Source organism: Antennarius striatus, chromosome 17, assembly GCF_040054535.1.
Source record: "Antennarius striatus isolate MH-2024 chromosome 17, ASM4005453v1, whole genome shotgun sequence".
NCBI classification, from domain to species: domain Eukaryota; kingdom Metazoa; phylum Chordata; class Actinopteri; order Lophiiformes; family Antennariidae; genus Antennarius; species Antennarius striatus.
The window spans coordinates 16,889,753-16,906,224 of NC_090792.1; the positions used below are offsets into that span (position 1 = coordinate 16,889,753).

A 16,472-nucleotide genomic window follows, 5' to 3' on the forward strand; every position below is an offset into this window, starting at 1 on the left:
CTGCAGACTACATTTTTGATGTGGAGGCAAGGTGTTCTGGGTCGGTTCCTGACTCACGGATATATGGTCTTACCTAAGCAACAGACTGTAACATGGTAGGTAGATTAAAGGTTTGCAATAACACACTTGTCTCCATCTTTTATCCGCTCTAATATATCCACTATACATCACAGGAGAATTTTATGGCTTTTATCTGGAGGACAGGGATTACCCATGGCAACCGAGGCTGCTGACCCCTTACACTGAACCAGGCCTCCCCACAGAACTTTAACTATGCTCACTGCAGGACGAGAGGCTGGGTGGAGATGACCATAGTACTGCTGAAATCCCATTTCCAGCGCATACATCATGATTCCTGAGAGGGTCTGTGATATATTGTGTTGTTCTTCATACTATTGCCTCTATGAGAAATGAACAAGACATTGTTTTTTTAATTCTTTAATTTTGTATACTGTTTTGATCCCCGAAGGGAAATTAAAAGCAGTTTTAGTCACATGATACATGCGTATCATGTGACTAAAACAGATACAAAGTAAAACTTGCCTACAAGCTGTTCTAAGTAGTACAACGCCACAGCTATTGAAGTAGGACCTAAAGCAGTTCTACACAACATTACATATTTTTTAAGAAATTGCTCACAGCTCACAAACATTAAGGCTAAAAAGTATAAAAGGACTGCTAAAACCAAACCAGTATTATGTCCCTGGAACAGTTTTACGATGAGACATACTGCATTGGACAAGTATTTTATTAATATAAGCTTTTTTTTTAAAAAAACCAAGCAAACAAAAAAAAACAATTACAATTGACAAAAGAGGGAATAATAAAGCACAGTTAACATGAAGTTTCCTTGAAAGTCAGTTCATTCAACTGGAAATCGTACGATGATGAAACACATTCTGTTTCATATGAAATACATGCATCTATCATCCTGTGGGATTTTTGACCTTATTAAATTAAGATATGTTATTTGACGTGACACATCTGGATGCTTGCTTTATCTGTGTGGCTCCAACAAATTTCCCCACCGTCCATGTTTTTATGACTGCTTTTCCTCATTTCCCTGAAGTGCTGCTCAACTTTTGTTCCAAAGATTATTCTTCCCGTCTAATAAATGCTTCACTCTCACAATAAAAGATGACTAATATAAAGAACATACTGTAAATATCCTGATTGTGAGCGTGAGATGTTTTCTGGCTCTTTTTTTTATTATATGCCAATACGATGGAAAATGCCACACATGCCCACACCTCTTAAAAACAGATCTTGTACCATCTTTTCAAGATTATATATTGGCCTCAGGACAAGATTTATGCTCTTTCATTGCAACAGCATTTGATTCAGAAGCGTTTCACCTCTGAAGAACCTCTGCTGAATAAGAGGTTCTTTGCTGATTCAGCAGAACCTCTGATTCAGCAGAGGTTCTGATTCAGCAGAACTTGAATGAGAACTTCTGATAACGCTTACGTACTTTTGGAACTCCCAGTGAGGTGTACAATCTGATGTGGTGGCTATGACGTGGATCATGATTTAATAAACTGTAACAATGTTTTCATGAATCATGGTTTTTCCCCTGATTTTTGGGATTTAAGCAGGAAGGGGAGGAGGAGGAGGTGGGATTGAAGAAGAGGAGGGGGCAGTGGGATTAAAAGGGAGGAGGGATGTAGATGGAGTTCTGGCCCTGTCAAGTTTTTTCCCCCACTCTGCAGCGGAAGGCAAAGATGGAAAAGTCGTTATGCTTTTTGGCTGCAGTGGTTTTCCTGACTGGATTTGTGGAGGCAGCATCGGCGGACGATGCAGAAACTTCACACAACATCACGACGACTACAGCCGAGGCTGTCACCAACCGACACCAAACGACTCCAACAACTCCAACGACTTCTAGAGCTGAGTTCTCCTCCAGCACTGTCAAACAGGACACCAAGAATATCAGCAAGGAGAGAGAAGAAGAGAATAAACAGAAAGAAGAGACAGATGAGACAACAAGACTGGGTAAGACGAGTAGAGCTGTGTTACTTCTTACCTGGTAAAACTAGTAAACTACTGTTCATTACGAAGCAGTGAAGAGATGTTGATGCATGATGCACTCACTGACCTTCTAAAGCAGTAAAAAAACTAAAGTACACTTAAAGTACTAGAAGTAAAACAGTAATCAGCTGCATTAATGTTTTAGATATTGAATTATGAGCATCATGGTGCACATCTGTAATTAATACTTATAACTATTGCTAAAACAATCCAAAATTAAATTATATGTAATTTACACTTACAGACCCTTAAAAGTGAATTTAACAAACATTCCTATCTGATGAATGTTCATGATAGAATTTAGAGGGCCGGTGTCGTTGTGCATCTATTATATGTTAATAAACTAAAAGACTACTGGTGTCAGCAAATATCAGAATTATAAGAAGCTGCAATTTGTCAGACTAATAAACAATCAGTTAACAACAGCTATAAACACAGTCCTTTATTAGAAGTTCTAGTGGACTTCCAACAAAAACCAGACATGTTTATTTTGCTTGATTTTCTTACATTTCGAAGCCAATTAAAAGTAAATTAAATAGAGTTTTTCTGCCTTGTCAGCACTGGTAGTGTTTGTGATTAACAAGACTGTTATTGCCTGTTCTCCAAACCATAAGAGAAGCTGCAGCTGTAACTCTCCTCTGCCTGCCCTGCGCCTTCAACTTGGTCTCAAATTACCTTCAAACCCTCGTTGGATTCACTCGTCTGCAGTTTCCTTTAAACAGGGCCTCCAAACTTCCCCTGGACTGACCCAGGAAAGATGAGATATTCCACATTACTGCTGGGAACTTTTATAACATCAGCCATGATTTTGCTTGCTCAGTGAAACTAGAGTTTTAACATCTCCAGACAAGCAGAGACACGAACTCAAAGAAGATTTTATCCGCTGGTTGTTTTTAACTTTTCGTTCCAGAATGTCCCCCCCTCGGTCTGGAGTCCCTGCGGGTCGACGACAGCCAGATCCAAGCTTCCTCCTTTCAGCGGATGGGTCTGGGTCCCCACAGGGGGAGGCTGAACATTCAGGTTGGTCCTTGTGGGTCAGCTCAATGCTGAGATTATCATAAATTAGTGCAAAAAACAAGGTATCGCTAAGGGATTGTAAATACATTCGATTTTTGGGGTATTTAGTCATAAGCTGAAGTGTAGTATTAAATGTTGATGTTTTACCACAGTTATAACAATTCATCCTCAGAGGTATTTGAACGTATTGAGCAAATTTCATAACAGTCATTGACATGTTTCATTCAAGAACAAAGATTTTGTCGAAAGAAAATAGGTAAAGAGTCTCTTTCTATAGTTAATTTCTATACAATTTGTTTCCTCTTTAACAGAATTGTTTTTATTTGAATATAAAAGTGTCAATGCAATAAGATTTGCCATAGAGGGAGTTCCCTAGGATAAATGAACTTGGTGTCGTTTAAAGCATGGAGCTAACAGTGTTATTCAACACCCCGATCTGCAGTCAAAGGTCTGGAGTCTGACAGCAATTATTTTACAGTCAGTGTCAAGATCAAAATGTTATGCAATGCTTCAGAGGAGGAGCTGCGAGTGTTCAGGGGTTGGGGGGGGGGGGCTTATATTATTATGTAAAAATCTTTTTTATGTGTGTTTTCAGTCCGGCATAGAGGATGGCGACATGTACGATGGAGCCTGGTGTGCTGCATATAAAAACAAGCACCAGTGGCTTGAGGTGGATGCCCTTCACCTCACGCTGTTTACCGGAGTCATCCTGCAGGGCCGGAACTCCATCTGGAGGTCAGGTAGTATCAGGAGTAAAATCTGAAGAGTTTTTGCTTCAGCCTGAAATAGAAACCAGCTGCTTAGAATGATGCAAAACCCGTTATTTATTGGATGTAATACATCGTAAGCTGTTATTTCAGGCAAAGACATTAAACAATGATCCTTCAAAGCATCGGATTCTATTAAATATTTTGTTTCTCGTCCTCTTGGTCTTTAATGCAGTTGGGACTGGGTTCACACCTACAAAGTCCAGCTGAGTAACGACACTGTGAAGTGGGTGACCAGCATGAACGGGACCGAAGAGGCAGTAAGAACGCTTTTTGTGTTTGGCCCATAATAAAATATGTACTGTATGTGTTCACACTAAACTGCATCTTTAAAAAAAACTGCAATATCAACTGGAAATACGAAAAAAACATTCATTTGATTCAATCTGCTTCTCAAACTGAAGCTTTTTTTGTGTTGGACATCACACATCAGTGAGTTGGACATACATATTTTAAATCTGATCCAAGTCCAAATAGCTAGAGGCGAAACAGACACTTCTTTGCTCTGTTTCTTAATGTTTTCAATCTCCTGCCAAGGACATCATGTTTCAGTCTGTTGGTCTGTGAATCTCAGACATCAGAAACATTTTGGCACATTCTGACCTTATTCTTTTTTATTGCTTCTAATTTGGTGTAAATCCACATCCAGATACAGATCAAGGTTGAGTTTTCATTGATACTATAGCCACTCAGCAAGACTCTACGTGAGGAGTTGCTATAGTGTAGAATTCTAACACTCTTAACAAATTCTGTTGGGGTGTTTGAATTCTTTCAAATACATTTAAGTCTGAGGATTTACCATGCTAACATTTGCTAATTAGCACTGAACCCGATCAGATCTTTGAAGGGAACCAGAATCCAGAGACTGCGGTGCTTGGACTCCTTCCTGTTCCCATGGTCGCCCGTTACATCCGCATCAACCCTCAGACCTGGTACCCCAACGGCACCATCTGCCTCAGGGCTGAGGTCCTGGGCTGTCGCGTTAACGGTTGGTGAATATGCAGCAGAACAAGATGTTCCGAGTGACTGGTAACAGTAAAATAGTGGCTGTAGAATTTATGTTCCTTTTTCCAGTAAATCCAGCTGGCATCCAAGACCCACCGTCTAAGGACCCCTTGGACTTCAGACACCACAACTACAAAGAGATGAGAAAGGTTAGTGAGTCAGGACAGGCGTGACGAGTTTTCACCCAAACTCTTAACAGTTTGCAGATTTACTCAAAGCACACAATTAACCCTTTAAAGACTTCTACTCCAACTTCTTTTCTTCACCCTGAAGCTCATGAAGACCGTGACCGACGAGTGTCCGGACATCACCCACGTCTACACCATCGGGAGGAGTTACATGGGTCTCAAGATGTATGTGATGGTGATTTCGGACAACCCCAGCAAACACGAACTTGGTAAGAGTGATTCAGCTCTCCTTCTGTGAGCTGGGATTACTAGACCAGAGGTCATCCGGTTTCTCATGTTCCCCCAGAGGCCCAGTTGAACATCCTGCAGTGTTTATACAGGCCATTCCCCACAGCAGCACCACACTGAGTGACTGGGGCGTCATGTAGAGAAGGCCTCACTCTGTCAACAGACTGATAACGGGTGGAAATTGGAGACAGACCCAAATTGGAGACAGATTCCTTTGAGAACTTTCCTTCACATGTGTTTTGTAGCCAAAGACTCTCAATAAATTAAAAGCAGATTTTCTTTCTTCCCTAGCTTAGAGCTGGCATAAGCACATTTCAAAAACAGTGTCACATAACATCGACAGTTGATTTCAATTTTTGTGAAGTGAAGTTAATTCCGGTGCCAACTGAGGCAGGCGTTGTATATTTCCTTATTTTTCAGTTTTAAGCATCCAATAAACATTTCGTCTTGGGGTTTTTTTTTAGTTTCAGTAAAATGACACTCCAATTGTTCCTCTCGGCAGGTGAGCCAGAGTTTCGCTACGTGGCAGGGATGCATGGGAATGAGGTTCTCGGCCGAGAGCTGGTCCTCAACCTCATGCAGTACTTATGTAAAGAATACAAGAAGGGCAACCAGCGCGTCGTTCGACTGGTGACCGAGACACGAATCCACCTCCTGCCCTCCATGAACCCTGACGGATATGAAGAAGCTTATGAGAAGGTGGGTGAGAAATTAAAGTCAATATATGACATTCACTCACACGATATTTGTTGGAAATGAAAAATCCTATCATATAATTTAGTCACTGTTGATTTGTTCAGAAAACAGAAGACACCAATGAGTTCCAAAGATTTCTCTAACTAATCTGGATCTCTTGGATAAATGAACTTGGTCAAAACCTCAATTCATTTTCATCCACCATTTTTTTTTGTGTCCATTATTGCACCAAAACTTTAGATTGGGAATTTTCTTGACTTCTTTCATGTTATTCCGCATGAATGCCCTTTAAAATTGGAATTCTTATTCCTTCCAGTCAGGACAGTGTATTTTATTGTCAGTACTGCAATTTAAATTCCCAGTATTACGCCAGAATGGAGTTGCACCACATCGCAATGATTTTTCTACATATTGATTTATTCATATATTGTTAAAAAATGACTCATGTGGTCCACTCATGTAATCCATTAAACTAACAGCTCCTTGGTCTATGCTGTCCGTCGTGCATTAATCCATTTATTCATTAATTGTGTCTCTGGTTATCTGACCCGCTGCAGGGCTCAGAACTGGCCGGCTGGGCTGAAGGACGTTACAGCTTCGAAGGGATCGACCTGAATCATAACTTTCCCGACCTGAACAACCTCATGTGGGATGATCAAGAGACGGCAGCAGCTGAAAATTCCAAAGCCTCCAACCACTACATCCCCATGCCTGAATACTACACCAAAGAGGATGCAATGGTGAGAACCCAAGGAAAGACTATCACCATTATTGCCAAGACTACCCAAAGGCTGTTTAAATCAATCCACTGGACTTTAACAAAGTTCTTCAAGACGTTTCGTCTCTCATCCAAGAAACTTCTTCAGAGAACTGAGAACTGAAGAAGTCTCTTAGATGAGAGACGAAACGTCTTAGAGAACTTCCTTAACGTCCAGTGGATTGACTTAAACAGCCTTTGGATAACCATGACCTGGATGACTGAGAACCTACACAGACTGCCAAGACTACCTTTACCATGTTCCCCTTCCCGGCCAGGTTGCGCCAGAGACTCGTGCCGTCATCAACTGGATGTTTGAGATCCCCTTTGTGCTCAGTGCCAACCTCCATGGGGGGGAGCTGGTGGTTTCATATCCCTATGACTGCACACGGGATTGGGCCCCTCAGGAAGACACCCCCACAGCAGACAACGCGTTCTTCCGCTGGCTGGCCACCGTCTACGCCTCGACCAACCTGGCGATGGCCAACCCCAACCGCCGCATGTGCCACTATGATGACTTCCAGCAATACCGTAACATCATCAACGGCGGGGCTTGGCACACCGTCCCCGGCAGTGAGTCGGATCAGTGAGCTCTTTGAGGGAGGGAGTTCTAGTTCGCTTGACAATACTGCAAAATATCAGACATGCATATAGATTCAAATGTTTTACAGTCACTCCTGCATATACTGAACAATGAGAATGAAAAATTCCTTGGTTTATTCAAGAGTCTTACTTTTTAATTTGCTGGATTACTTTTATTGAGTTCAACATATTCTGTTCTTTATTTTGTCTTTTTTCTTCTCTGCAAACTAAATTAATTTTTGCCTGACTGTCTTAAGCACATGTGCATTTTCCTCAGGCATGAATGACTTCAGTTACCTGCACACCAACTGCTTTGAGGTGACTGTGGAACTGTCCTGTGACAAATTTCCTCATGCCAGTGAACTTCCCATCGAATGGGAGAACAACAAGGAATCTCTGCTGATCTACATGGAGCAGGTTGGTTCCACATCTCCATACAAGTCATCAGCAGCCCAAGATGCGACGATTCCCCTTTGTTTCTGCCTTGACTTCCTCAGATTCACAGAGGCATCAAAGGCGTGATCAGAGACAAGTTGACCAAACAAGGGATACCAGACGCTATAATCAAGGTGGAAGATCACGACCACGACATCCGATCAGGTCAACTATTCAGTTTTATTTATCTGTCAGCTGTCGTTTCTATGGTTCCAACATTTTGTGTTGTTCAAACTGGTTTGTGGACTTCCTGACCTGAACAGGATGAAAGGTTCAACTATTAGCAGCTTCATTGTTTCTTCAAGATCTCATCTACAAACACAGACTCAGGAATATTCTGACAACTTCAGGTCTCTGAGTGAAAACAAGTTTTAGAGTCTCCGGTTCAGAGCTCGATCCAGAGAGTTTTGTAATTGACTAATTAAAAAAAGGTGAGAAAAATGTAAGGATGGAGTGGGAGGCAGGAGTCCAAAGAAAGCCATTTAGCATTGCAACAAATCCAAAAAGTCTAGGAAAGACTGGATCACTAAAAAGCCTGAAATGAAACAGGAAACAAGAGGAGGGAATTTTGAAATGAAAACATGAGCTCATTGAATTAAAACCCAAAACAAGGTGGACGTATGAGTTTTAAATTAATGCTAGAGGCTAATACGGCTTCAGAGAAATGCTACTCTGATCATAAACCAAACAGCTCAACATCATTTTGTGGAAACTTAAGATGTCACTAACTGGATTTTAAATTTTGATCATACATTATCCACTCAAAAGGAGACAGAAAGAAAATCATTTCATTTTATTTCCTCAGCTGCGGACGGGGACTACTGGCGTCTGCTGAACCCCGGTGAGTACAAGGTGGTGGTTTGGGCGGAGGGATATTTCCCCTCTGCACGTCTCTGCCGTGTTGGAATGGAGCCACGCGCCACCATGTGTGACTTCTCCCTGATCAAAACACCTATCGAGAGGCTGAAGGAGATTCGGGCAAATGGAGGGAAGATTCCTCAGGACCTTCAGCTGCGTCTTCGTGCTTTAAGGCTCCGCATGTTTCGCGCCACCACCAAGGTCATCAACCGCCGCCGGGAGAGTCAGCGGCAGCGGCATGAACAATTGTGGCTGGCGAGAAGGGCCCGATCTTCCCGCGCCCGGAGAGCATGATAGCAGATGGGACGAAGGGCTGAAGAGCCCCAAGAAACCAGTTGGATGAGAGGTTGAACAAGTTCAGGTCTAACAGAAAACTGACCTCTAGGGATAGCGACACGTTCCTATGAGTAATTACTGAAACACTTAAAGCACCAGTACACCTGATTTTTTTTATTGTTTTATTTCAACACAGCCTTTTTTTAAATCAGGTGCTCACTAGAAATTCATGTCTGTTTAGGTTGCATTCTGCCGACTCAACAAGTTTTAATGGAAAAAGTTTGAGTAGTTTATTTTTGTAATTCGAACAAGTGACCCACAGCAATATAAAAGTTTAATTTGTTCTTACTGACTCATGTTCCATTCCTGGTGGACATATGTCACAGCAATGTATTTGGGTGGACTGGTCCTTTAAGGTCATAACAACCAGACAAATACTTACAGAAGGATGCTTAAGAAAAGGACACGAACTGAACAGAGATTAACGGACATCTACATTTGTAGACATTCGTTTTGATATTTTTTTGTTATGGCAGCTTTAGTCTGTCTTAAAGATAATGATTCTGACTATGATTAATATGTAAGAAGACTGAGTTGAGGATTTAAGTGTCAGCTGGTCTGATATATGACATGTTTTGTTTTATTATAAAACTGTCTATTTTTGTTTGACTTATGTCCAAAATAACCATAAAATCTCAAATATTATGACTTGATATTATTATTATTATTATTATTATTAGTATTATTATTATTAGTATTATTTCTGTTACTGAAACTCAAGGAAACCTCTTGATCTGGGGTTTTAACCCTGGGGATTGAAGTCCCTCGTGCGGCCTCAAAATAAACAATTCAAAATCATAAAACAGCGGCAAAGTGAAAATTTCTCATTAATCTAGTAAATAAATGAGGAGAAATCTGACAGTGAAAGCATTATGCTGAATTTTTCTGCGAAAGAAAGTTTGTATGTCAAGCACTAGAAGAAAGGCTTCATCATATGCCCATGGAGAGAAACCTTCATTTGATCTACTTCAAACTACTTCTAAGTCTGGGGGACAAAGGAATAGTCATTTCAATGCAATTCAGTTCAGCGACACACTTAACACTTATCAATATTTAGTATTAATATTTGTTTAGAAACAGGTGATCAGCACAACGTGCGGCATTGGGGCTCTGCTGAGAGAGAGCAATACCACTTGGAACGATAGGGGGCAGTAAAGATTCAATTCAACTGGAGCACGACAGACAAAAAAAAACGAAGAAGAAAACTGACGAAAAATAAAAAGCTGTTACTTCCGGTTTTGCTGCTTCGTATTTACTCGGTACCTTTATCACATCCGCATTTACTGTCATAAGTGTTGTTAATGAAACTTTTGACATCGCCACAACGTCAAACGACCACATTTATAATCCTGCTGTGTTTTGTGTTATATTCATCGCCATTGGAGTTTATTGAAGGAACAAATTAGATTTCTGAGCTCCATTTAGAAGTCATGGCCCCCTGTCTGAGCATCAGTGGTTTGGCTAACTGCAGTAGCTATTATTAAGAGGTTGATGCCATCTCGTGGTCGCCTGTCCACATGTGGAATTTAATTAATTAAAAAGCATTAAAAGAGAAATATTTGACTCAGAATAGCAGTGCAAAAGAAGCTCAATCTTTTTTTTTTATTTCAGTGATAAGTACCTTTTTCATGTTACTGCTAAGATTCCTTGATGTGCAGCCATTTAGGAAACAACAGCAGGAGGAATTTAGCATGTTTTCCATTCCCTCCTCCAGTTGGGAAGGTACACAGGTTACTCCAGAACAATCAAGAACATTGATCCACAAAAACAAAACAAAAACAAATTGACATAAACAGAACAAATTCATAAAAACAACTATATTCTTCAGCTGCTACACCTGAAGAGACAAGAACACGCTTCTCTTCAGTAAATATAAAGGAAATAAAAGCATCACTGATTATACAGGATGGCCCATTAACCTTTACCCCAGTCGATTAATAAATAAATGCAACATTTAAAAGTATTTTCTTAATGTCTCACTCATAAAATGAGTTATTCCAGACCAGGAAGAACATTTCCAGAAAAATGTTAATAAATTTACTGAAATGAAAGCAAAAGAATGGGCCTCATTTAGAAAAATGTGCATCTTCATGAGTTAATCAATGTACAACCTGCTGAAAGCCACACAACCACATTGAGCACTGAGTTATGACATCACACCTTGTAATCTTAACTATATAAGTTCAAACATTTGGGTTAAAAGCTCATTTAAAATGTTCTGTGGGTTGGAGAAGATTGACAGCCGAAGAGGTGTGTGAATAAAAGCAAAACACAAAAGAGAAATACTGAACTAAAACACCAAACAGTTAGCAGTGCAAAAGAAGCTCAACCAGTTTCTGCAACAAGATAGCTCAGCTAACTGGTGAGATAGCTGTAACAAACATTCCAGGACAAGCATATTGATCAAACTGCTCATCTAACATCAACAAAGCTAATTTCCAATTTATTCTTTCATCAAAAAGGTCTAAGATTGTGCCACATATCAGGAACATTTTTTGAATGCATAATAGCACCGTTAGGTTTCAGTTCACAAGTCACTACAAAGGATTCTCACTGCGTTTTCCAAGCAAAACATATTTTGGCATCAGACAGCTCCACATACAGCATCACCTTATATAAATAAAAGAGGAATCTCCATAAAGGCTGGTATGCATAGTCGGATATGCTAGTATTTATTTTGCATTCAGTCAGTATGTTCTGTGTATAGTTAACCGTGAGGTGTATGACCCACATGCCAAGCTATGCTACAATGGTTGAAAACACAAAAACACTGCAGATACTAAACAGTAAAAGAAACCAAGACGCTCGAGAGAGAGAGAGAGAAAAAAGTTAATGTAAAAATGAGAACGTGACGCAGGGCTCAAAAAGCCAAGAATGAGGTACAAGGTGTCTCTTGGCAACATTTTAATCCAATGATGGTTAAAAAAACACAATGATGAGGAAACTTTTGCCCAAAATTGTTAACCAAAAACTGAATAATGGTGATTATATGACTAATTCTCATCATCTGTGGGGCCAAATCTGCTATAGCTCCGTTCCTTACAGCTCAATCGTTCCTTCATTAATACATGTACAAAACAAGCATGTGCACTTCAGATAATTCATTCCAATCAATAGACTGTGCTGTGACTGGAATGCCCTGAAACATTACGCAATACTCCACAAACTAAAGCAACCTCCGACAACTTCAGAATTTACTACAATGACTTTGAATTTGCCGAAGACTTCTTGGCTAGCTGTTTCAAGAAGTTACATTGGGTTGGTGGTGAAGCATCAGTGCACAGGTTTAAGATGAAAACACTTCGCTGTGAACAAAAATTGTGAACCAACAGAACTAGCAAAGTGACCTCCATGATGGGAAACAGTGAGAATAGGACCCTGTGAAGACATCAGTGCCGACAAGAACACACAAATAAAACTGCTAAAAACCTAAACCACTACCTAAAGGCCATGATGGTGGAGACAGGAAACAAAGATGGGGGCAAAAGGGGAAGTTATAAAGCAAGAAAAGTGCTATTTAAATAAAGTTGATTGATTGATGGAAAAGGGGAAGGTGTGGATGTTGAGTCCTTCAGTTGGCATGGGGGGGGGTCAAAGTTCAGATTGTATGAGCAGAGAAGCAGCACCTGTGGAAAAAGGCATGAGTAGAGTGGAGAAGACACAAACACATGTTTATTGTGTCTCATTCAAATGACTGTTTGCATCCTTGTGTTTTTGCTCAAAGACGACTGAATCTCAAAATAGGTTGTTTACTGCTAGAGACCAAAACTGACTTGGTATGAAAACGAGTTGCAGAGTTGGTTTCTGACAGATTCACCTCCTGATTCCATAACACGGGGCTTCAGGGTTTGTAGTCTGGATTGGAGTCTAAAAGTTGCTTTTTTATCATTTATTTTCTCCCAGTCTCTTTTTTCCTTGAAGTTCAGTCAGACTACGAAAGCTTTCATCATCTACCACGTCCAGAGTGAAGGAGGCGCAGCTGAAGTTGTCTCCTTTCTAACCTTTTTTCCTGTAACCTTCAGCTGAAATCTGCATATATTAGATAATAAGAGTTTAAAATCATTGAAAATATGTAGTTGCACAATGTGAGGCAATCCAAAGCCTTTGACGGGATCAGCGCCGGAACCCTGACTAGCATGTCCCAGAGCTCCGTTGCATCGTTCTTTGCCAGGATACGCTGCTAAAACTTAGGCTGGTAAAGAGCAACGCGTCCGCTAAGGCAGCCTGAAGCCAGCTGGCAGTGTGTTGGGGAGAACTTGGTGGTGAGCACCACGTCGCTGTGCGAGTAGATAGAGCGGATCTCCCTGAGGCAGCTGGTCTGGACGGGCAAACAGTCGGCCAGCTCGCCACAGGTCTCGTCGAAGGCCAGCAGGCGGACGCCGTAACCGTACGGGGAGCAGATGAGTCGTCCGTCCGGGCTGAAGCACAACTCCTTGATGTAGCCCCTGCCGACGTTGGCCTCCTCGATGAAGTGGGTGAGGCGGAGGGAGCAGCGGGGGGAGACCAAAGGGCGGGTGGGCGCTCCCTCCTGGAACTCGTACACACATGTCCACTAGGGGGAGACAGGGAGGAGGATGGAGATTAGAAGTCACACAATCAGTGACAGTTATCCTTTCCAACAAATGAAGACTAATGCACCTCTTTCAGCAGGCTAACAGCATTAGCATTACGGTTTCTTATCGTTGTTGTTATCGCCATGCAAACCTAAATTCCTCTCTTTAGATACAATTTCTTCCTAAACTCCGTTCGGTGACAGGTGCAGCTGCAGTTAAACGTCTCCCACCTCTTGGTCATCCATGTTGCTGGAGCATCGGATGAGCGCGGCCCAGCCTTTAGGGTGAAGCTGCAGGGACGTGATGCAATTCCCTCTGTCTCTCTCTCCGGGAATCTCTGGAGTCAATACCTCCAGGCTATTCCTGGGCGAAAGGCCTGCAAAAAATGCCCCCAAAACAGTCTGTGAGAACTTTATAGTCCACCTTTATGACTTTAGATGAAGAGAACAACATGCATGATTGTTGCTGACCTTCTCTGTGAGGGTGAATCTTGCTGGAATCATTTCCTTGTCGAGGAGTTCCAGCTGATCTGGAAGCCGATGTGCCTCCATCAACTAAATCAGAGAAGAGTCAAAAAATTATTCCCTTTATAAAAATTAGCGAAATAATAACAAAGTATGGGTGGATGTAAGTGTTGAGAGCGACTGTGAGCCGACCTGAGCTGAGAGATGTCCGTCGCGCCCGCAGCATCCGGTAGCTGCCCACCTCCAGGGATTGGGTGAGGTCCAGGTCGTGGAGGATGAGCAGGTACCCCGAGGAGGTGGAGATGAGCATCTTAGAACAGTCGGGTGTCAGACGCATCCTCATCAAGTAGCGGGTGTGGAAGAACTTTTTGTGTGGGCAGCCATCCTCTGTAAACCTGCAGAGGGAGAACAGTTACAGTTACAGGGTATTCTCGTGGTTGTTACATTTTTATTTGGTGGAGGGACAGAAGAAACTAAATTAAAATAAATGAAATAAATTTTGGGTTTTATCCTGAATCTTCACACAAACCTGTTTGTGTCCCACGTGATGACGTTGCCGTCGAAGCCAGATGTGACTAGGAGACGAGTGTTGGTGTCGTACTCAATGTTCTTCACCCAGCTGGCATGGCCATGCAACGAACACACCTTTGAATTCAGCTTTCGTAGATCCCATAATGCAATTGTGGTGTCGTCAGAGCAGGTAGCAAACAGCCGATTGTCCAAAAACCTGCAGGGAACAGATATTCAGGGGGACTTATCCATTAACGTCTGTAGATATGAATCTAGACAAACCTATTTAAAGATCCATTTAGGAGTTATTCAGAAAGTTTATTTAAAAGGGTCTAGTTGCCTGAATTTTTTTTCCCTTCACGGTTTTGACCATTAATTCACATGGTCTTCTTCTGCATGTGAATCTAAAATCTAAAATCCAACCCCTCTGGGATTTTTTGGGTCTGAAGAAACACACCGTATGTTGTTGACACAGTCCTCATGGGCCTCTGCCAGGGTTTTGATGTGTCTGGATGAGATGGGATCAAACAGCAGGACCTCAGTCTGCTCACAGGCCACAGTCAACACCGACCTGAGCAGAGAGGAATACACATCAGAAAAGAAGCAAAAGAAGTGAGTCTTCATCATATTTGGCTCTGCTGCAGAAGAATTTCTTAGAGAATATAGAATGTTTTGCAGCATACAAACAGCAGCTGCAAGAACTAAATCTCTGACGTCCAAGATACATGTGTAGGAGACTTGAAAAGATAATTACTTGGAACTCCACATAAATATATTAGATGGAAGTTTCATGCTGCAAAAAAATTTGTGCACCAATTATGTCACCCTGGTTACAAAATACACTTCAACTTGACCAACTTCATTATTTCTCAGTCTTTTCCACGGGTTGATTCGTGCAGTAAAGACGTGTTTCCCTGATCCTCACTTTGACCCACAGAGGACACAGCTTGACCTGGACTGGTGCAGGATTTATTCCCTACGCCTGCTGTACAGCCAGAGATTTAGATCCTGTGTGTAGTCAAGGACTCTGAGAGACTTAGGAAGTCTTTCACTTCAAATTGTTATGTTTTTATAGTCAACCATTACATTAAAATTCACAAGCAAACTGTTGCTGTGTCAACATGAATGCACTTGCACGTGAATTTTCAGGGTGTACACTTGATGACACCATTTGTCCAGTATTTTTTAAACCAGTTCCAACATTTTTACAAAACATCTAAACAAATAAAAACTCCGACAGCGTGAGCTGCGGATTTAAAGGCCCGATGTTGACCCACCCGTCGGGGGAGTACTCCAGATTGAACACCGCTCCGTGCGTCTGAGTGCTCAGGTTAACAGAATCCACAGCCGGGTTCATGGAGCAGTACAAACTGGTCATTGTCCTAAAGTTATCCCTCGCCGGGTCCACAAACACCCCTCGTCTTATTGTCCTCCTTTGTAACCACGAGAACAGACTATTCCCCCTGCGGCTGTCCGTCTCGGATTCCCCGCCGCTCCTCGTCTGAGGCGCGGCGACAGATGAGCAAGCGGGCTCCGGCTCCCGAGGCGGCGGAGACCTCGACACGCGTTCCGGCTGCTCTCCGCTAATCCCCTCCGGTGAAGGAGACTCCACTCGAACGATGTCATCTTCCACGTCCGACTCGTCTATGTCCGGATCCTCGTCTTTGTCGGAGCCGCCGTTGTTGTTGGGCCTGTCCTGCGACCCGTCGGCGTCCTCGCTGTCGCTCTGGTGCTCCGAGCTCATTGTGGCTTCTCCAGCCTCCACACAGACAGACGCCAATGGGCAGAGCTGACTGGCTCCACTCATCCACCGAGCATGAAACCTTTACTTGCTTCCGACGGCTCAAGCTGCCATGGCAGTTAATTGTATCTGCATGTTATGTGGGGCAAATTTTATTTTGTTGTTGGATTTGGCAGCTCCCAATCGCAGCGTGTCAAACTCAACACAGCTAGCTAGAACGCCAACGAAAAGTGCAGCTCTTCTAAATAAAAGCACATAATTTAAAACAAAAAACAAAAAGCCTGTTTTACTATAAATCACAATACAA

The 16,472-nt window shown here is 42.1% G+C and overlaps 2 protein-coding genes across 3 annotated transcripts; one reads left to right on the forward strand and one right to left on the reverse strand.

Annotated features, from left to right (window-relative positions):
• The first annotated feature begins 1,651 nt into the window (after positions 1-1,651).
• cpxm1a (carboxypeptidase X (M14 family), member 1a) lies at positions 1,652-9,542 on the forward strand. 2 transcript variants are annotated; one of them, XM_068338251.1, is made up of 13 exons: positions 1,652-1,992; positions 2,939-3,048; positions 3,641-3,780; positions 3,988-4,072; positions 4,650-4,800; positions 4,887-4,966; positions 5,091-5,214; positions 5,736-5,932; positions 6,487-6,669; positions 6,965-7,259; positions 7,546-7,685; positions 7,766-7,868; positions 8,509-9,542. In XM_068338251.1, the coding sequence occupies exons 1-13, from the start codon at positions 1,668-1,670 to the stop codon at positions 8,853-8,855; spliced, it is 2,280 nt and encodes a 759-aa protein (XP_068194352.1). In that variant the 5' UTR covers positions 1,652-1,667; the 3' UTR covers positions 8,856-9,542. The 2 variants fall into 2 exon arrangements, with proteins under 2 accessions (XP_068194352.1, XP_068194353.1); XM_068338252.1 differs by having other exon boundaries at positions 4,896-4,966.
• Positions 9,543-10,484: 942 nt separating this feature from the next.
• Positions 10,485-16,346, reverse strand: wdr32 (WD repeat domain 32). Its single transcript, XM_068338253.1, has 7 exons — positions 15,702-16,346; positions 14,882-14,995; positions 14,444-14,641; positions 14,107-14,309; positions 13,921-14,004; positions 13,681-13,826; positions 10,485-13,449 (listed from the first exon to the last, which is right to left on the reverse strand). The coding sequence occupies exons 1-7, from the start codon at positions 16,229-16,231 to the stop codon at positions 13,078-13,080; spliced, it is 1,647 nt and encodes a 548-aa protein (XP_068194354.1). The 5' UTR covers positions 16,232-16,346; the 3' UTR covers positions 10,485-13,077.
• Positions 16,347-16,472: the final 126 nt, after the last annotated feature.

Excerpts from the sequence above, each read along its gene's own strand:
- cpxm1a (XM_068338251.1), top strand. The coding sequence starts at position 1,668 with ATGGAGTTCTGGCCCTGTCAAGTTTTTTCCCCCACTCTGCAGCGGAAG. Across the intron at positions 3,049-3,640 it reads GGGGGAGGCTGAACATTCAG|TCCGGCATAGAGGATGGCGA; the intron begins GTTGGTCCTTGT and ends GTGTGTTTTCAG. Across the intron at positions 4,967-5,090 it reads ACTACAAAGAGATGAGAAAG|CTCATGAAGACCGTGACCGA; the intron begins GTTAGTGAGTCA and ends TTCACCCTGAAG.
- wdr32 (XM_068338253.1), bottom strand. The coding sequence starts at position 16,231 with ATGAGTGGAGCCAGTCAGCTCTGCCCATTGGCGTCTGTCTGTGTGGAG. Across the intron at positions 14,005-14,106 it reads ACGGACATCTCTCAGCTCAG|TTGATGGAGGCACATCGGCT; the intron begins GTCGGCTCACAG and ends TCTCTGATTTAG. Across the intron at positions 13,450-13,680 it reads GCAACATGGATGACCAAGAG|TGGACATGTGTGTACGAGTT; the intron begins GTGGGAGACGTT and ends GTCTCCCCCTAG.